This window comes from Excalfactoria chinensis, chromosome 2, assembly GCF_039878825.1.
Source record: "Excalfactoria chinensis isolate bCotChi1 chromosome 2, bCotChi1.hap2, whole genome shotgun sequence".
NCBI classification, from domain to species: domain Eukaryota; kingdom Metazoa; phylum Chordata; class Aves; order Galliformes; family Phasianidae; genus Excalfactoria; species Excalfactoria chinensis.
The window spans coordinates 14,313,206-14,335,077 of record NC_092826.1 but is presented as its reverse complement, the minus strand read 5'-3'; the positions used below and the strand labels follow the sequence as shown (position 1 = coordinate 14,335,077).

The 21,872-nt window shown below is 44.7% G+C and overlaps 1 protein-coding gene across 5 annotated transcripts in view; it reads right to left on the bottom strand.

The window, feature by feature from the left end:
* TRPS1 (transcriptional repressor GATA binding 1) overlaps window positions 1–15,882 on the bottom strand; it is a 210,260-nt gene extending 194,378 nt beyond the window's left edge. For 4 of the 5 annotated variants that reach the window (XM_072329660.1, XM_072329663.1, XM_072329664.1 and 1 more), the window contains exon 1: window positions 15,097–15,308. In XM_072329660.1, coding sequence (XP_072185761.1) covers window positions 15,097–15,106 — 10 coding nt within the window. In that variant the 5' untranslated portion in view covers window positions 15,107–15,308. Of the gene's footprint in view, window positions 1–15,096; window positions 15,309–15,754 lie in introns of those variants that run through there. The other variant, XM_072329661.1, reaches the window with a different exon arrangement.
* Window positions 15,883–21,872: the final 5,990 nt, after the last annotated feature.

The following is a 21,872-nucleotide window of genomic DNA, read 5'->3' as shown; positions in this document are numbered from 1 at the left end:
CAATTAATGTTTGTAAAACACTCTGGGAACCTTGATTAAAATGCACTGCAGCTCGGTGATAAGTATTCCCTCTCCAAGAGAGAGCAAGCTGGGTGCCGATGGCAAGCAGTACTACCTGCTGGCTGGAAAAGCAAAATAATCATTCCAGAAGAGAAACAAGTGCTTGACCTATGCACACCTGTAGGCGGACCCCTCTTGGAGTATTTTCTTTTCTCTTCTTTTTGGTTACTGGGTGTATATTGCAAAGAGGAGCAGTTAAAAATGGGTAATTAAGAAGCTTTTGAAAAGCCCTGGTATTTTCAGCAGAGGATCACAGTGGGCCATCTTCAAGAACTCTGATGAAGAACTACATGTAATTAAAAATAATAATTATTTGTAATGCTCCCCAAACCCTATTTTCATTAAGGAAAAAAAAAAGAAATCACTTTAAATATGAATGCTTTATGAATAAAGAAGATTTTTTTTAAATTGATGAGCATTCTTTTTCCCATAGAGTCGCATAAAGTCTGAGTAGTTCACGTAAAACAATTATCAACATTTTAAACCACATTTTTCCCTTGAAAATAAATAAAGAAATAAGCATGCCAAAATCTTTTCTGTTCATTAAGAGCCAGATCCAGCAGAAAACATCTGCAAACTTCTAGACCAAGCAAGCCCTGGAAGGCCATGGGTACTGGCTGCACCTCGTGCCAACCCCAAAAATTTGGCTGGGTCAGAAAGATTTAAACAAAACAAAAAAAGCCCTGCAGCTTTACATGTCTGGGAATTGTGGAACTGCGTTAGGTTTATGAATAAAGAATAGGGGTGAGAAAAAAAAAACACCTTCTTTCAGAAAGAAGATCCCTGTCTCTCCTGTCCTCCTGGTGCAAGACAGTGGCTCCACTCCCCTCCGTGGGTACTCCACGCAATCAGCACCAACAGCCCAGAACACAGAGGTCACCTGCACTACTGCAGTAATGAGATGGGAGGCCTTTAAATCTGTCCCTGTCCCGGTATGTGGAACCAAGGAACCTCCAAGCATCCACCTCAGGCTTCCCTCACCGCAGCCAGCCGGGCGCTGCTACCAGACTCTGCTGCAGAGTTGCCGAGCCCAGCTGCCGTGCCTTAGCCAGCGGCCTGTCCTGCTTGGCGGGCCAGGCCCTGAACATGGCCATGGGTTCCTACCACACACTTGAACAGGTTCCAAGTAGCAGTGCAGAAAAGGGGCCTCAGCGAGCACGAGCACTCAGCAGCGCATATTTAGATTTTGGGCTACCCTGAGTGTGTGTATGCAGACACATGGGGAGAATTTACAGCCTCAGCGCGGACGCCTGCTGAAAGAAAGAGTAGGCTTGGGAAACACGCTTAGGACAAGGGCCCTGCAACCGCGGCGGGTGAAAATTAAACGACCTGTTGGTGTAGCTGCCAGGTTTTAAGACTTCTGACAGAAACATTGGGTTATTCTGATGAGTCTTTCTCTCCACTGCCCTTTGGCAAAGCCAAGAAACCTCCCTTTGGTTTAAGTCTTGTCTTGTCCTCCCCTCTCAGAGGATCACTCTGCACTTTCAGTCAGTCGTGAGCGGGGAGACGGACCCAGCAGCTGTTAAAGAGCGGCTCACAGCATGCCAACATGCTTTCCACTGAGGCCATCCCCAGATGCTGGGTTTGCGCTGTAAGGATGCCTACTAGAAAGAAACAACCGCTGCAGTACGCTGGGCTACAAAGATGGCCTGCATGCTAAGACCCGCACCTGAGCAGTTGCACCATGGAGATCTACGCAATGCCCACATCACTGCAAGCACTCTGCAAGTGTGTATTTGCAACACTATTTATATGGTGCTGAAAATGGACAACATCAACAGGCAGTGTGCACGGCTCCCTATGCCTCATCGGTGCGGCCCTCGATGCTGGGGACCTGAGACAAGTGGTCTCACTCCCATCCAGCATGCAGCTCCCCTGCATCCAGACACTCCAACTGTAATCAGGCATTTTCTAAATTAGAAGAAATTCTTAAAATGAAAACTTTGCGTGCTGAAATGAGCCAGCTGACATTAAAAGCAGCAAAACGAGAAGCCAAGAGACTTGCATTTAACATGCAGAATAGGTTGGATATCTTAAATAAATAAAATTAATCTGAACACGCACTAAAGTAAATCATGTAGTCTAACAATGCTAGATACAAATAATCATCATGTTTATCATTACACCTTTATGTACCTGTTGGATTACTGCTTTCAAAGCCTTAAAAAATGTACCAGCGTCTTTGAATTAAAATGCATTTTCTTTATGCTAAATTTGTGAAGGTGCTCTTGTGGGAAACACTGTATTCTACATACATTTTTTATTAAAAAAAAAAAAAAAACTTACATAGCTTCAGAAAAAAAAAAAATAAAATGGCAAAAATCCCAACTTTGTCCATTCATCCTTTGATTCTGTCTTTGCCATAATATAATTCTATGAAAATGTTGCCAGAAATAAAGTTAATCTTTCCAAGAGCCTTTTCATCTTTCTTTAAAACTAGGGAGTAAGTAGCTTGAAGTTCTATCAACTCTGATGTACAGCACGCTACAAAGATGGGATCTTTGTCTCTTTTTGCCCATCTTCAATATTTACTGAGAAAAAAAATGAAGAAAAAAAAAAAAAAGGCCTTGCAAGTGAAACTTCTGCCTAAGCAACGTCTCAGTAAAACACCCAGATAATGTTGCACGACACAAAGTAACAGCAGCAACAATATCTGTAAACCTATAATTAAGAATCCAGCGTTTTCCACACAATTAAAAAAATGCTTTAAAATGCACTTGCCCCTTCTGCAGTGTGGTTCCGAAACCCATAAATTACCAAATCTGTAAGGAAATTCACCATCCACTGAAAGAATGATTCCCGAGATAGTTCAAGGAAGGAAAAGCTGAAGAGCCTGTTGCTAGCGGTTAACATGATATCCAGCCTCCAAAGGCAGAAAGAACAAAATATCTCCCTTTCATTACAAAGACCCCCAAAAAAGTCTTAAAAAGGTACACAGTTATCTTTGCGGAGATTAATTCAACAACTGCAAAGCCTAAAACAACTTCAGGCTCTTAACCACGAAACTGTCAGTTCTCTTTGCTTGACAATAAAACATCCAGAAAGTAAACATTAACTCCTGTGTTTTTCCTATGTGCGTATTTCATCATGAAAAGATGATAAGCAAAGAATCACTAAGCAAGCTCTGCAGAGGCTCTTTATACTTTATTTTCTCTAACACAGAGGTAGGACATGCCACAATTCCTTCCCTTTTCTTTCCTCACTTGTAGCTCTAATAAGCTCATACTGTTCACTAGAACTTGACAGAATGGACTGAAAATCATACAGCCTTTTTTTTTTTTTCCCAGGAAGTAAACTGCTCATCACAGCAAGTCAGTTTTGAGGAGGAGGGGGTCCTCTCTACAAACCATATTCTTTCTATTTCAAGCACAGAATGGGCAGCAACTCTGGCTCACACCAACTCCCAAGGACACAAATGGAAGCTCTGCCGTAGCAAGGAATGCACAAGCATGGGCTGCATCACCTCTGCAGAAAGTACACTTTTAAATGAACTGCAAAACTGAAAAAAAAAAAAAATCAGAAAAAAAAAAAAAAAAAAAAAAAAAAACTGAAATAGGGCATGAAACTGCAGGCATTGAATTAGAAGGCCAGATCAACATATTTATCTGACCTGTGAGTATTTATTTAGTTCAAGTGCATTCTTTTAAACAAGATGCCTATAAGCAGCTTTTTGATGGCTGCTCATAATCAAATGTGTCACTCATGAAATTACAGTGTTTGGGTACTGGGCAACTGAAAATGGCTTTTGCTACAAGTATGTCACAAGCAAACCTTTTAGTCACCTTGGAATTGCACTCAACCTCACTTCATTCCTGTGCACTGGCTGCGTGCACGCTGCTCCTCCGGCACACAACTGCTGTAATCGTCTTGGCAGTAAATAACAATCAGTAAATGCTAGTTACCCAGCAGATATGTGCCCCAGGTACTCTTCTGGCTTTCCTGTCCCCCATTTCTTTCTTCCAATCTCAAACTTCACTTTGGGAAATACCAGGGCAGGGAAGCATTGAAATAAATAAATACTGGTAGTTAAATAGTGAAATCCTTTAGCTGGCAATGTTTTCCCCTCTGAATGGACAAATTCTTAACTCCAAGCTGCTCCAGACACTGAAGGATTAGATCCTAACCAGGGAAAACACAGGAAAATGGTAATAAATATCTAATGCTAATCCACGGGAACTTTGGTCCCAATGTGATTTTTCTATAGTATTCTACAATAAATGGCATTACAACATCCATAATCTCAGCTCATATATCAGAGCGCTCTCTCTGCTCTCCTTCTTGCCCTTCCCTCTTTCATATAGCGCAGTTTCTAAGAAAGCATCGAGGTACTTTTCTGCCCCGTTCCTGAATGACAGCAGCACCGTCACACAGCGCAGACTGCCACGACAGCATCTACAGCTGGCAAGCCCACAACTTATGGCAACATTACTCCAGTAAGGTTCCATCCGATAAGACAAAGTCACCATTTGCTGGAGTGAAATAAATTAATAAATTGTATTCACATGCAGTAATAGCACTTCATGTCGTGATGGATTTTGCAATATCCTAGTTCCCTTTCCATTCAGACATCTGTCTTTTGGGCAATAAATCCTGAAAACCCGAGAAGGTAAAGCTTGCTTAGCCATGAGTCTCCTTTAACCCAGTAAAATAAATTCCACAGCTGTCTTCTTTCTTTCTCCTGTGACTACTTCCTAGGCTCCGTCCCACTGCCAACAACCACTGCCACACTGCACCGCTGAAAGAAAAACCTTTAAAAATGCCAGCTTTTCAAACTCTTGTTTTTTGACCCATCCAGGTAAAACAGTTCGTACCATAAAGTTCAGCAGCGCTAACAGGTCATCTTTGTTAGTGCAGATTTTCCTACACACAAATTAGAACTGAGAAATCACTGAAGAAAAAAGGTAGGCAAACCCATTTTAAATGTTCCTTAGATAATGCAATACCACAGCAAATCTCTAAGGAAAGTTAATCTGAAACTGCCATGAACACCAAATAAATTTGTACCACTGGGATATTTAAGGTCCAATAAATCTTGCTTTCCAACCGTTTTAAAACTCCAGAAAACTGTGTTCAGCTCTAGACTCCATTTGCTGCGGCAAAACCTTCTACCTAAAAGCTACCGACTCAGATCTGCCATCTGTGAGAAATATTTTCAGAACGTACCCATGTTTTCTAAAGTACCAAATTATGAAAACCTTCATTAAGAGAAAAACAAACCACAAACACCCATATATGCATTTAGAAAAACCAACCAGACAACTTACTCTCTTTCTGTTTGCATGATAATGCTCAAGAAAGTTGGTTAAAAATGACCCTATTTCCAATTCAAATTCTTATTCATTTACTTGAACTATCTCGTGTTGCAGTCAGCAACACAAAAAACAAAATCTAATTGCAAAAAAAAAGTAAAATAAAAGAGGGAACAATAAAACCCATCACCGTTCTGAGATACGTAGGGACAGCAGGAGAGCAAAGTGCTAACATAAACCTACGAAAACACACTACTAACCGCTTATTGATATTGCTAGAATACCTACAACAAATACAGGAAAAGAATCAGATGGTATAGAAAAGCATATGTTCTGTTCTGCAACTTTCCCCAGTTGGTTACATCAGAAGAAGCTTTTGTGGACAGTGAAAATCACAGCTTACCTTGGCCTGTCAAAAATACCCCGATGTTCATAGCATCACATCTATCTTACGCTCTGCTTACATGGATATACATGCAGTACTGGAGCTTCACAGCTATTTATTTGAGCCTTTCAGACACTTGATGATAGAAAAAAAGAAAGCGGATTGTGAACAGCAAAAGGGCCAAGAAACAAGTGTGCTGTAAAAGCCTACATTTATTCTTAATTCCAGTTTAGGAAGCAAACTGCTTTTCAATCAGAAGAATTCCTATGAAGGTGTCAGGCCAGCTGATGATCATGCCAAAGACCTGTCTGTGCTGCGAACACTGCTTTGGCCATAGTGTGCACAGAGGCAAAATGCAATACGGGGCATTAGGAAGTATTCTTACCAGTTCAGAAAGATTGCTTTAATGTGATAAACTGCACCAAAGTGCAGTATAGATCCCAAAGAAACATAGTTCTTAAAACGCGATGCAATTAGCCAGCTTTCTGGAGAGGATCAGATCTGACTGCAGATGAAGTTAGCAGGTTAGGCACGCGCAAGCAGGGAGTAGATCAGCACCACAATCAGTGAGTTTTAATCAGTCCTTAGCGGTATCTAAATTTCCCACAGGTTGGCACACATATCAGGTGAGACTCACTTTCATGAAAAGCGTTCACCTAAAAATCAAACCAACCCGAACATCAAAAGGAAAATAAAACACATTCAACTCTGTTTTCTCACTAGTAAACTCTGTGTGATAAACAAGGGCAGTGATGCAAAATGGACTCTTGCCTGGATTTGCAAACTTTTCCAGGAGTTGTAATATCCTGCATTTGATGACGTCATGAAACCAACCACAAGTAAAAGTTGGGTTTCAATTTGTTCTACTTTTCCCTCATTAGTCTCTGTGTCAGAAATAGAATAAGAGCCCTTATTAAGTCACATTAAATTCTTTAAACTCATTAAGGGCTCAGAAAAAGAACAATACAAACACTGGTGTTTTTTGTAAAAAAAGAAAAAAAATTATGCAATATACAGATGGACTTCAATTTACGTGTATTTTTAGCGTGTATGTATGTGCATCCAGCAGCCAGAGTGAGACCAGAACGTGTGTGGGAAACACAGAGAGGCAAAGAACAGAGGCAGCGAGGCAGAGCATACCTTACACATGACAGAATGATACCTAGATAAAAGTGGATTAGGCACGATTGCTTCTTACTTGATATAGACAAAGCACATGAAGTTTCGTACCCTGAGCTGCGACAGAGCTGCGCTCCCCACCATACCCTGCATTTCTCTGTAATTAACCATTCCTTGGGATGACTTCCAGGGAAGGAGACAACCTTGAGGGCTACGCAGGCAGCAACAAACAAGTGGAAAGCTGAATTCTGGTGCCGGGACTGTTTTGATTGCTGGTGCTGTAGCTTAGCAGAGGAAGCAACACTGTGTGATTGCAGCTCAGAACACATCTCCTATTCATGCTTACAGACTCACACGTAAGATACAGGTGTGTGCCGAATTTCAACAGTCTCGGAGAGTGTCTCTGGGTGTGCAAGGGGTGGGTGTTTGTCAGAAGATTTATTGTAGCTGAATGACTCAGATATACGTTTGTTGATAACTCCTGATCTTCCCCCCTATAAGACTGGAAATATCACCTCAATGCCACAAGATGATTTACATTGCTACAGTATGGCCAAACAACTATTACAAGATTAATTTAATCCACTGTATTATTTTGTTTCATTCTGATACTCACAACACTCAGTAAGCAATTCAGTTCTAACAAAAACTTCAGCTCTGAAAAGGCTGGAGGAAACACCCACTCCTGTGACAGCTCAGGGGACTGCCCTGCTCCAAGCACCCCGAGCCAGGTGCCAGGCACAGCCACCCCGCTCCCACGTGCCTAGCAGTCACTGTTCACCTGTGAGACATACAGCAAAGCACTCGGTGAGGCTTGGCTTTCCACAAGCTTTTGCCTCAGGTATTTAGGGCAAGGTTTACTTTGTTAACTGTGCATGTGCATCTCCATAGGCAGAGGAGAAAGCTCAGCGATGAACCGCATGCACTGCATTTTTGGTTTATCCTGTATGACTGCAGTTAGGGAATGTCTGATCAAGGGTACTTAACACGTCCAAAAACGAGAGCTCTTCAACAGAAAAGCAAACTAGCTCCAGTTTGAGAAGCTGAACTAAGATAAATCTTTGTTTTATTAACCGAATTCACAAAGCTGTGTTTCATCTGCACAGCAAGTTTTGGATGAGGTTCCACATACTCACGGCTTTCACTTGAAGATCATCGTATGAAAAAGTTAAAAAGAATCAAACTTTGAAAACACTGAAAAGCTTCTCCCCCAAAGAAAACTGCTTTGTTCTAACTAATTTTGCTTCCATTAAGCCACAGCTGCACACAGGAATTCAAGGCGATACTCCACTTCAGCACCTACTTGTTTCCCCCTCCCCACCCAAACATCAGTTGAGAAATTAGTTTTTGTTGGGCTTTTGATTTGACGTGTGGTTTTGCAGGGCTTTTTAATAGTCCCAGTGATGTCACTGGCACATCCAAAAGCAGTCTGAGAGTCCAGGCAGAGTATTTTATCATTTTGCAATTAACTACAAGAAAATCTGTCCCCAATGTTTTTGTGAACCGTCAAGCTGTATGTTTAATTTTTTAAGTTTTAGTATGTATTTCAGACTTTGCAAAGTAGGTCAAGAATACCCAAAGGATACACATTTGAAGGCTACAGATAGCAGAACACACCATTTACGGCTTTGTATATACACATCCACACACATTCTATATAATATAGATAGATAGATTCAATGATTTAAACACATTACATCCATACAGCGCGTTTCAAGAACATTCAGATATTTACACTGTTAGATCACCACTCATTTTAGACCTACACTAGTGCCAGCTGCCAAAAAAAAAGTACACAAATCAAAATATGTTACCTTTGTTCAAACAATACTGCTGTTCATTATATAATAGAAACTGTCACGCTTAATCTTCCAGGAACCAAGAACTGGTACATTCTTGGACCAGAGGTGGCTTGAAATGGTTTGAGGCAAAACTGAAGTGTATTGTTTAAGTAAATCTTGCTGAGAAACATAAGCACATCGATGATTTTTAACGTTATCTTTTACAGGCTTTTCTTCAGATATATGAGTGAACTAAAAATGCTGGCTAATTTTCAAAATGCACAGAGATTAACACCACGGTGCTTCTTCTGTAACATTTTTACAATATCAAATTATAAATTCCCCTCTGCACTGTCAGTCTGACTACAGGAACGTGGAATCTGGAAGGGATGCTTGAGAACTGACGCCAGAAGGAAGCAAAATGCTCATATAAAAAACTGTACACTGACTTAGCGAGCACCTCGAAACTTTTTCCCTGCAAGTTATCAGCCCCTATCTGAGTACCCCAATGGCCATGGCAAGCACTGAGTTGCAAGTCACAGTGTTCATTTTCCATCAGAGCGCAGAAAGCATTCCAATAGAAGCACTCAAAAATGCCTATCGTGTGATATAGATAAATATAAGGGGTAGAAATGCTTGACATTCTACCTAGTTGGTAATTTTAAAGCTCATATGTTCACTTGACAAAATGCTAAATAAAAACAAGTATACTTCTTCACTTATTGAAGATCTGTTTTAGTGCACTACAGCTCCAGGACTTCTTCAGATTTCATCTGTAACAACACAGATTACATACAGTATTCATCAGGCAGACACAATCCTCCTTCCAGACACACACAGCCACACACCACCCTGCAGAGGCCAATCCTGCAGCTCTACCGAACCAAAAAGTCCCCCTGACGTCAATGCGTATTTTTCAAGAATGAGGACTGCAGGATCAAGACCAAAAAGCGCTTATGAAGATGAGAGGTTACTTCAACAGATTGAATGTTAGATTCAATAGAAAGATTGAGGCAAGACAAGTCTGGGGTTTAAACCCTAGGGAGGATTGACATTTAAAGTGTTGCCACTGAATTATAGCTCTCCACACTGGGTGGGGTAACCTCCTACTGGGTGGAGTGTCTCCCCTAAAGGAAGGAAAAACTGGCACAAGCCAACTCGGTCTTTGAAAGATTTCCCTACTTGCCAACTTATGAAGTCGTCCTGACGTCAACTTCGTCAAGAAAGTCTATTGCCCAACGCTGACTTTTACTGCAGAGAGCTTGTCTGCGCTCGAAACCCCAGCAGAGGTGGGAAAGAAATTAAGGAAACAAATCAAAAAAACTCTGAAAACAAAGAAAATAAATAAAAAAAGAGGAGGGAAAAAACAAAGATAATACACTGGATTTGCTTAAGTATAGTCAATTATAAAATCCTTCCGCTGCATTTTCTTGTTCCCATTGTCATCCTGTGGGCACAAATCACTAAAGTCTATTACCAAGCATGTTGTAAAACTTGGTTGTTATAAAAATATGAGGTGGAGGGAGCACAGAAAACAGCCACTCTGCCAGACAGCATTTCCCATCCTCTGAAATGAGCCGCAAATATTGTTTCCATCAGTGCCACTGACAGGTGTAAAACACTCTCATCCTGGCGAAATAATATTCAGTGAAGGCAGCTACAGAGTTAGTCCTGTCGGAATGAAAACAAACTGCCCCTCCATAGTAAGACTTTGAGCGCTGGGCAAAAGGAAAGGAAAAAGAGGCAAGAAATGGAACCTAAAAAAAGAAAAGGGATGGGGCATCTCAAAATGCCCATGGGGAAAAAAAAAAAAAAAAGGAAAAAAAAAAAAAAAAGAAAATAATAATAATAATAATAAATCAGAAAACAGTTTAAGTTACCGTAACCTGAAATGCACCAGCCATCACAAAGAGCAATTGGAGAAATCCAGCAGAGCTCAGCAGGAAAGATTTTTAATAACAGATTGAAAAACAAGAATAAAAATAACTGCATCAACAGGGCCTTTCTTCCTCAGGCCACAAGCCCGTTTTTACTTGAATTTTTAAAAAATGGCAGTTTGGCCACTAAAACCAATCCAGAACATTATTAAAAGTTAAAAGCTACCAATTACTTCTGTCTGTTCTTTTAAAGCAAAGTTTGGCATTACGTCAGTTGGTTTAAAGAAAACAAGAAAGAGAGAGAGAAAGAAGGAGAGAAAGTTTCCTGCTTGTATAAATTAAACCACCAGGGAAGGTGTCTAGCCACTTGTAAAGCATTTATTACAGGTTTTTAAAGGGCTAGTAACATTTTAAAAATTAAATATTTTAAACTAAATTTAAGGGAAAGAAGAAATAAAAGTCGATCCGAGCCTGGAAAGAAAGCAGACTTACGAGAAATTATACGTGTGCGATGCAGCTAAAGAGAGAGAAAAAAAAAAAATGACCACTGGGACTGAACTCTGCGACTCAGCCGTCCTGTTCTGGAGGCAGGAGCACCCCATGGGAGCTGTGCCCACCAGCACAGCATGCCCAGGTCCCACCAAGCAGGCACACGGGGCGTCTCATGCTGAGCTGCGCCGCGCAGTAGAGGACTTCCGCGAGTTTCCTAAATCCACATACAGAAATCCGCAGCACGAGTAAAATTCCTTCGGCCGATAATAAAAATCACCGACAGAAAGATGAGCATTTTCTATTCAGTTTTAGATGCATGTTCCACTGGTGGCATTATTAATTTTTAATGCGCTGCTTTAAAAGGTGCTAGAAAATAAGAAATCGATAGCGCAGAAGATGAACAAAACATAGATGGCTATTAAACAAAGTTCCTTACACACGGCTGTGCTGGTCCACCTACACCACGCTCCTCCAAACCCCGTGACGCCAATCCAGCCGGATGGTGCTCAGCCACGCGATGTTCCCAGACTGCCACAAAATGTCCACTGGGGACTAAGCTGAGGCCACGGCATTCATCCTCCCATCACTCCATGTTTAATCTGAGCCCCGGTCTGCCTGACGAAATTGGGAACCGGATGGCACCGCTCCCTGCCCTGCCCCGGTGGCACTGCTGAGCACTGGGCACTGCACATCTGGCCCCGCACGCTGCCCTGGTAGGGCCTTATTGATGAGGTGCGACCTACATCAAGGAGCAGGCAGCCAGCATCATCCACACGGCGCAGCTACATGTCTCGCCCTTGTAAACATTTGCTCTTTAGGGGTGTAACTGTGCTTTAATCCTTCGCATCATCCGATAGAACTCATTGTGTGCTTTTTTTCCCTTTTAATTAGCAAACACACTCCAAAAAAAAGCAAAGCCTAGAAAGTTCTTAAACACAGTAAGAAGTGAACTGAAAGCAGTCTTCGAGTAAGCAAATGTTCCCTCTTTGGTGCAAGCTTATCTTTAGAAAAGTAAAAGAGAGCGCCATTGGCACGGCATTCAAAAATGAACTCCATAATTCATGACAGTACCAAGAAAAAAGTTCTTCTCTTTCTCCAGGACTGGAAAGGGCACTTTTATTTATCTTCCAGACAGACAAAAACAGTAGAACCTGGACCAGATATGCTGTAATTAATGTATCCAAAGGTCAGCAAGCAATGGTATTTGTACAATAGATGGGTGCAGACCATGCTGGTTTTGCTATTAATCACCAGGCCTGGAAAATGGCATTGTTTTTTCACTAGGTAGGAACTTCAGAAAGTTTCAGAAACAAAGAAGAAAGCGTTTGCCTTTTCTCCATATACCTGTCTGCTGTTACTGGTAACCAACTGCATCTTGCCTCCTGAGGTGCAGCACCAGGGACAAAGCGCGGAGCTCCCTGACGCCCGGCTTTGCCAAAATCAGCCCCAGACTGCCCCATGGTGTGTGGAGGAACTAAATTAAGCAGGGCAAACACCGACTGGAACGCTGTCAGCATGCGGATGAATGGCCTCATTTTGCACCCCAGCTGAATATCTCCATCAGAATATATTTCTGTTTGGGCCGATACTTTTACTACCAGGTGGCAGTTTGTTTTAACTGAAACTGTATTAAAAACGTAATTTATTTCCACTTTACTTGCAGCTAACAAAAAGAGTTGTCAGATTCCCAGCCCGTCGTGTTCAAAAATATTTCGCCATAAACTTTCTCACAATGTTATATTTGGTGCTACCCACAACCCTTTATTAAGGCGATACTGCCAGCGCGGCTGCCGCTGAGATCTGAGACGGTTTCTATTAAGATTATTACATTAAAATATTGTCGAGAGTTTATAAGAGACATAAATATTCATACGTATCCGCCCTCCCAAACTCAGAAGGAAAGTTCCACATTAAAAGAACAATTTAAATACATACCCAAAGATGCCTGTTTGTAATTAAAATTTTGGTTTTTCCCTACACGTCTTTGCTAATTTTTTAACTCTTTCGCACTGTAATGTAAAACAGTTTTGTTTCAAAGCGACTGCCTGATAAAGTGCTAAAAGAGGTAATTCACACGAACAGAAAGTAATTAGTCATTGTTTGCACAATGCTTTGAAAATAGAAAACCCTCTGTGTCAGCTGGCATTAAAATACAGCATGCCTGAAACACGGAGATCTAACAGCAGCCACTGCACCTCAGAGGCACTTGGGTCCACACGGGGCTCAGTGCTCAGCAATCACAACATGTGAATAATAAAGCTCCCCACACGCAGCACAGTAACAGCGCGCACCGTGCAAGTTCCTACGACTGATGCGCAACACATGATAGAAACATAACCCTGAGATGGAGTCATACAGTAACACGGGACTCTATCGCTAATAAAGACAGAAGCACCCCACTCAGCAGTGGCATAAATCACACTACAAAGGCATTAAATAGGAGAGGGTAACCTGGCTGCAGCATGTCTGATACCCAAAGAAGTCTCGGATCTCTGGACTGCTATTTACATTTTTTCCTTTATTAACATTACTATGAAATAGAGAAAAAAAAAACAAAACACAACACTCCTTATTACTGAGAGCCCACTGAGGATCCAACATATATGCTTGGAAGCTGATGCAACTTTGCCCTTTACTTACTTTGTTGTGACTACATACACACAAAGTTTCAAAGAGAGGAAAGTTCTTATGTGAAACAACAACAGAAAGCGAGGACCGGAGCGAGCAGGGCGGGTTATGGACTGACTGCTGTTCTCTGTCCTACTTCTCCTGATCCCAGAAAGGCAAAGGAGTCTTCTGCTGCCCCAAGCAGCCTGCATACACACAGGCACCAACACCGCTGGCTCTGTGTGCTCTGGGCAGCAGGTACTCCTTTTTCAAGAGGAAAGAAGAAAAAGTCTTTCTCTCTGTCTATTTTTTACTCAGTAGAGAAGTGTTCCACTGCTTTGGTCTGACCGCGTTATTAACAAACTTTCATTCAGCGGTTAAAAAAAGAAAGAAAAAAAATATATATATCTTTCAAAGTGTTGATATCATTTCCAGACAGTCCTGTCAGCATCACAACTTACAGGAAATAGCTGATGTTCTCAAACAAGCCCTCTATTTACTCACAGACCCGGAGCACTTAAAAAAGCTCCTCACCCAGTGAGGTTTTCCCTAAATGTCACCGCTGGGATCCGCGCTGCCGGACCCACGAGGGAACCTCGCCGCAGCCCCGGAGCCCTGAGCCTTTCATTCCCATTTTGGCCACGTCAGGACCTGGCTCTGCCCGCCGCTCTCCTCCGCTGCCCCTCGCATGTCTCACTCTGGCAGCCTCTGCTGCGTGCTCAACTTTTCCTAAAACCAACAGGAAAGTAACCTGATGCCACCAACATCCCCGGCTGCAGCTGAGGAGCACTGCCGGGATGGCACTTCGGTGGCTCCTGCACTCAGCTCGATTAAATAAAACCGGAGCGTAGGGAATTGTTGCTTGTTCCTATCAGCCTTCCAAATGCGCTCAGCAGAGGCAGCGCGCTCCGCACCTCCAATAGGCGCAGAACGCTCTGTTTGGGGTAGGAAATACTTTTCCTTTTGCAGCGGGATCTGTCGGGGGTGTTCTGGCTGCAGCCGCGCTGGGACCCGGTGGGATGGCACCGAGATACTCCTCCCTCAGCTCATCCCTATCTCCAAAGTTTACCAAAATTATCACTGATTTTAAATATGTATTTCAAAAAAAAAAAAAAAAAAAAAAAAAAAAAAAAGCCGGAGGGCCCAAAAGTTGCGCGGTGCTTGGAACAAAGCCCCCGGGGTCACCCTGCGGAGCCGCCGCTCCGCGCCCACCCCATTCATTGCACCAAGGACAGCACGGGGCAGCTCCGGGCCGGCGGAGAGGGCAGCGCCGCGGGCAGAGCTTCGCCTTTAAGAAGGAAAAGTTTTACGTCTCTCCGTGCTCTGATTGCAAAAAAAAAAAAAAAAAAAAAAAAAAAAAAAAAAAAAAAAAAAAATCAGACAAAAAGAAAAAAAAAGGAAAAAAAAAAACCCAGAACAAGCAAAACAAAACATAACAACACTGATCCCACCGCGGTGTGCGCGGACCCCAGCCCCCCCGGGGGGAAAAAAAAAGAAAAAGAAAAAAAACTTTTCCCCGAACTTACTGCTGCTCATGGTGCTGCCTCCGCGCCCCACGCGTCGCGCTCCGCACTACGGCTGCCGGCAACGGCGCGGGGCCGTGCGGGCGCAGCTCCTCGGTGCGAAGCGTCCTCCGCCGCCGCCCCCCGCGCCGCGCCGCTCTCCCTCCCCTCCCCCCAGAGCGCCCCGGGCCGGGGCACAGCGCTGAGCGGGGAGGGCAGAGCCGGGCAGAGCCGCGCCGTGGGCTGCTCCCCTCCTCCCTGAACTTGACCCTCCCGAGCGCGGCGGGGCCGCGGCCGCTCTGCGCTCGCCCATTCCCGGCCATGGCACATGGCTTTGACCCACCGCCGGGGGGGCGAGGGGGGCGCGGGTCGGGGTGGGGGGCACCGAAAAATCCCTCTGAAACCTGAGAAGCGCTCCGGCTGCGCCCACCCCCCCTCTCCCCCTTCGTGGTGCTGTTGGTGAGGTTTTGTTTTTTGGGGGTTTGTTTATTTTTTTTTGGGGGGGGGGGGGGGGCACAGTGAGGGGAGGGGGGAAGCGCCCCCCCCCCTCTCCCAGCCCGGGCACACGCCGCGGGCGCCGCGCCCCCGCCCCGCGCCCCCCCCTCAGCCCCGGCCGCCGCCGCGCCGCCCCCTCCCGGCCCCGGCGCCCTCCCCGCCGCCCCCCCGCCCCCCCGCGCCGTACCTGTTGATTAACCGTCAGCGGCGGCCCCGGCAGCCTGGAAGATGGTGGAGCCGCGGCGCGAGCCATGAACCGTCTCCTGCTGCCGGCGGAGTTGGCCGCGGATTATGTGGCGGTGGCCGGGGAGCGGGGGGGTGGGGGGGGGGCGGGGGGCCGCGGCGCTGCTGCCTCCTCTCCCCCCTCGGCCCCGCGCCGCGGGGAGGGGGCGGCGGGGCCGGCGCGGGGCGGGGGCGGGGGCGCGGCGGGGCGGGGGGCGCAGAGCCGGGGCACGGCGCGGCGGCGAGGCGGCGGCCTGGGAGCGCGGGGCGGCCGGCGCGTTATCAGAGACTGTTATCGCTTGTCAGGACCTCCGTCTCCCCGCATTACGTCAGTTTCAAGACACCAACACTATTAATATCAAAGGAGCCTTCGCGGAGGAAAGCGCCACCCCAGACGGAGCGCCCTTAAAGAGACAGTGCAGGCGGCCCCGCCGCGCGGCCCGCGCCGCCCCCCAACGCCGCCGCCGCCGCCGCCGCCGCGGCCTCACCGCCGCCGCCGGGCCGGGCCCGCGGGCACGCGCGGCGAGAGGGGAGGGAGCGAGGGAGCGCGCCTGGCCCGGCCGCGGGCAGCGGGAGAAGTGGCGGGCGAGCAGCCCGCAGGCCACGGCCGCATCCCCCGCCCCGCTCCGTCGCTCCCATCGGAAGGCTGTAATGCCTCCCCTCCCCCGTTTCCCTGTGCGTGCGCCGAGGGACGCCGTACGGATTTGGGGGCTGCCGGCACCGCCCGCCGGAGAGCCACGCAACTCCCCTGCACGGAGCACGGAGCCCGGCCGTGCGGAATTACCGCAGGAAAAGACGGAGCGGGCACGAAAAGCGGTGTTAACGTGCGTTGGACAGCGGGACACTGTTATTTCTGCTCCTAGGGGACTTTATGTGGCGTGGGTTTTCCTCCTGCGCGCACGATTTAAAGTGATCCCACAGAGCAGTACTGCTCTGTTCGGTGGGGAAGCTGGAAAAGAGTTAAATCCGATGGTGTCAGAGATGGAGCTGCTCCCCCCAAATGTGACATAACGCTTTCCTTACATGTCTATCCTCAACGCGCAGTGAGCTACAAAGGATAAAGCCTCTAGGGAGACACACGGAGCCTTCCTGTATGCATGTGGTGTCTCTAAACTTATCCCTCAAACACACTCAGTTCGACCTGCTGGCAGATGGGCAAAGCGATTGCTCACGTAAACCACCCGGCAGCACGCTCCCCATAGTTTCTGCTGTAGGACTGCCTGGCGGATAGCAAGGCACATAGGTGTGAGGTGCGCCCTTTGGGCTCCATGCAAGGCGAGGACTCTGTGGGTCTCCCCAAAGCCTCAGCACAAAGCAGGAAAGAAGGAAAAGTAATGTCAGAAGTCAGAGTTTGCTGTGGTGTCGGGGCCACGTTCTGCAGCACCGCACTACTGTGCAGATTCTGCCTTCGTAAACCTCAAGCTGAACTGCAGTCGCACAAACTGCTCCCACGAGTGCAGCGAGCACAGCTCTGACAGCTCGGTGCATCTGTCCCATGCTCTCTGCTTCAGGCTCTCCCGCTCTGTTACCACCGTCACGCCGTGGAGCTGTGAAGGGTTAATGCCAGCAGGTATTGGTGCGCACTTCAAAAGTGCTGGAGTGGAAAATACTCAAAACCAGGGTTATTCCCCTTCACTTCTCTGCTTGGGTGAGACCTATCCATTGCTTTCTCTTTGGCACAGGAAGCGATGCCCCACACCTCGGCTCCTGCATTTCGTCAATGTTCTGACATAAAACACGAAGGTCGGTGATTGTGAGAGCAGGTTCCAACACGTGAAACCCTCGGTAATGAACGCACCTCTTCCACCTGTAGAACAACATGAGATCTGTGCTTAAAATCCATCAGCGTTCAGTGTGGACACTTTTAGGGGGATCTTCAGACCCCGTTTGGAGCAGAGCTGAGAAAGGCGGAAGGAGTCCCCGTAACTCCAAAGAAACGCTCTCGAAAAGAGAATGTTGTGGTATCTGTGCGAAAAAAAAAAGTGCTTGCATGATACATTCTGCGCTTCAAGTTAAAATAAAGCAGATCAAGAAGATGTCAATATCAATCGCTTTGTATTCACCACAACAGAACGGGAGAGAACTTAATAAAGGCAAAAATATTTTCATAAACTTTTTCGGGCAAATTATTTATTTATGAAATAATTTACAAAGAAAATTTTTACCTCATGGCTTAGATACATTGCACATGCCGGTGATTGACACAATATGTTCAGGCTCAAAGGCCCCTACAGCCTTTTTTTTTTTTCCATTTTTATCCTAGCAGGAATATTTCAAAACAACCAACTAATTCATGGAGTCACACAGTAATTGTTTGACAGTTGTTTCCAATATAGAAAAATAAGTTATGTATATTGTTTTCATTCAAATATTTGTTGATTTGTTGTTAGAACCCTTTGACGCTGACATGCCACAAATTGCATTAGGAGAAATACTGAAGATTTATTTTCGTTTATTATCTTCTGCTGTCAAACATTTGCAAAACCACTTGAAGCGAGTTTTGCGTCGCCGTTTTTGAAACTTGCGTTCTGCGTGATAGTGGACTGGCTGCTGGAGCAGCAAGTTGGGATTTCTGTGATCGATAAGACCCCATTAACCGAAGGGAAGGCAGCAGCGCTCAGAGAGAAAGTGTTGCAGTGAGCAAAGTAACTTCCATATTCCTCCACTTTTTTTTACACCCAGGCACATTCTCCATTGAGGGAGAATACAGAGGCACTCACAGTCACTTCTTGAAGGAAAGCAGTGTAACAGCCATTGTTTATCAAGATGACATAACATGCCATTTATGCCTTTATTGTTTAATGCAGTTTCTCTTTTCTTGTAGTTTACTCAGCGTAGATACAAAGAGGGATTAGCAGTTAAGCATAAGCATACTTGTTTTACAATTTCAGCCTTTTAGTGCATAACTGACTTACTTAAAGCACGAGAGCCCATAATCACAATGATTTTACCTGATGGAACATGCATTTCAGAAATATAATCCAACTGTTTACCCTAACACGTCATAAATTGCAATTCTTTACAAAAACCTCAGAGATTGACATCCATTGCTCTTAAATGCCTGCTGCTTTAGCACACATCATCAAGAAAGTATTTCTGCATTATTCTCCCTCCAGTTGGTAGTATATCACGTGAATTCTAAAGACCATTTTCTTTTACTGTCTTCAGTAATGAGCGTTTTGAGGAGCGCTCGGTTATGTGTCTGAGGCACTCCGGCGTGAGTTCCTTGGGAATATAAACAGGGTTTTTGCAGGCCCGCTTCTTTTCCTTGCACAACTTTTGTCACATGAAATCATCGGGAAACTTTTGTTCCCTTTCTTACACACTGCACAGAGTCAAGTTTCCGAACTTCACGTTGTGCGCCAAAGGCAAAAAGCAAACCCAGCTACCACCAATTTTAAGAGAAATGGGGCTGGAGACCTTAATGATGTGGTTGAAACGTCTCCGAAAAGAGATTCTGCATTGTGATAGACAGGGCAGTGCTGAGAGCAGCCAATGAAACAGCATGAAACAGAGCAGCTAATGCCATGGCATAGTCCCAGATTCAGCAGATGTTTTCTAGGGGGATTGGATATCTGGTAATGGGAAATGGAACCTTTCTCTCCTCTGTCACTGTTTTTAACACAGGCCAGTAGTGATGGAAAGTCAATACTATCTGATGCTCATTTCGTAGCTTTTGCCACCGTGCGTCAGGAAAACACCCCCGTGGCTGGGCACAGCGGGGCTGTCCGGGGCTGCTCTGCTCCCCTGGTACCACGGGCACAAGGAGATCACAGGAAACCCCACAAACAGCCTCCTGGGGAGGGGTGAGGAATGGTGCTGGGCATGGGCTGCTGCTGCTAATGGCGTGTCTGCAGATAGTTAAACAGCACTGGCAGCCACAAGAGATAATTTATCACTTTACGCTATCATAAAATCTACTAGAAAATTAAAAATGCTAAAACACCAGACTCCTTGAAATCATTTACATGCAGGAATCCACATAATTGTGTAGATTTTGATCTTAAAAATGCTATATAAAAGGCATTCATCCAAAGCTCTGAAAAACCTCACATGCACATACACATACATATGGAGTAATATATAATGAGTCTCTCCTAACAAATATCAATAAAAGAGGTGGCAGCCTTTCTTCCCACATTCCAACCGCAAGTTCAGCAAATGAAAACAACCTGAGCCCCCTGTCCTGTCATCACCCCCAGCCAGACAGAGCCACCACCTCTCACTGCCTCACTTCCACACTCTGCTTCCCTCCAGCACTTCTGGGAAGGCTAATCTGGATCAAAGGGCATGGAAGTCAGTGGAAAAAAAAGCTATAAATGAGTTCAGGAATCTTTACATTAACTCCTATATGCAAATGTTTTTCTTTCTTATTCCTAAGCTTCATTGCTAGTAAATGGCAGTGTTCTGGACGTATGAACATTAAATCTCTCTACAATACCTTCTAATACGAAACAGCAATACCATACAGTCGAAGCATTTAGCTCTAAAGGAATTTTCTTTCATTTGATTTCTTGTAAATAAGTTTTCCATTTGTGATTTCTCACTGTGCTCAAATCCTTGCTTTAATGTGACAGACTACAAACAACATGTTTTTATTGCACAAAAGATTTATTTACATAGTTACTGATGTGAGGTCTCACATTAAGTTTAGGAAAAGGAAATATCTTTCTAATGTGTATATTTCATTTTGCAGAAAACTGCACTTTCCGTTCCAATATGAACATTAAATGCCTACCCATATTACATGGCCCAGGAGATGCCATAAATGTTATTGGGAATCTCAGACACCTAGTGCACTGCTAAACTTACCAAGTTGTTGTCATTGTTTCCAATTAAAATACAGGGAGAGGAGGAAGACACAAAGCCATGCAATAAAGGTAAAAATGGAAGTGTAACAGGTGATCTTTAGTGGCTCTCCTTCAAAATACTTTAAAACACACATGTGGACACATAGATAACTACTTTTGTCCGATCTAATACATTTAATGCTGCATGTAAGAAACAGCTTGACCTCAGTCCGGCCTTACCCTGTGTATCACAAACCAGTCTGTCCTGAAAAGAGGTCATCTGATCTTAGAATCATAGAATTATAGAATCATTAATGTTGGAGAAGACCTCTAAGATTATCTCTTTTAGATATCAATCCATTACCACCATGACCACTGCATGCCAGCTGGAGCTGCTGACAAGCAGAAATGTGCCTGCCCATTAGAACCTGGACTTGGACCAGAAGATCTCTGGAATAAAAGGAAGAAAAGGTCAGTATGTTTCTGCATTTGGAGACTTCAGAGCTCTCCAGTAATCCTCTTGACTTCAAGGTCTTGATCTGAGGCAACTCAACTGAGCCTTCCAACCTGAATGAGAAGCATGCTCCGACCCACTACATTCACATCCATAAGTCTGAATTTTAAGCATGGTACATCTTTTTATACTTAGTCTTTGGAAACAGGAGACCTAATAAGAATGCTGCCTTGGTTAACTCTTAGGCCTGTTGACACCAAACTGGAAATAAACTGCATCCTTTAGTTGTGAAATGGCACTGTCAGAGTCTTAGTTGAAATGCATGAAACATGTACAGGCATCTTTTACATATATTCAAAGCCTTAATTTTCCTCTGTGGTTATCAATCTTGAAAGAGGCTTTTTTGGGAAGAGCACATGAATCTTTCCAAGTGGCAGCAGCCCTAGGTCATTTGGTTCTGTTCTCTCACCAGGAAGTCTTATTTCTGCCCATACTTCTCTCTCTTCATGACCTGGATCACGTGCCCATACACAAGGTTTCACTGAGCACAGTGTGAATCAGGCAAAAAAAAATGCTGATGGATCAGCGTTTGAGTACAGTTGGGATCTTGATGTGGTGAAGTGCAGATCATGACCCAGAAAACCTTTGTGTCCTTGTCTGCTTCAATGCCTGAACAAACTGATCCCACAGAAGGCAAAAATACTTATAATTTCATTTTTCCCCTCCTTCCAGATTCCACTGCTTTTAGTTCCTTTCATAGCTCACATAAAACAGACAGTTACCTTATGACATACTAAAATATTTATGCATTACACTTATTATTTAACAATGGCCAGAAA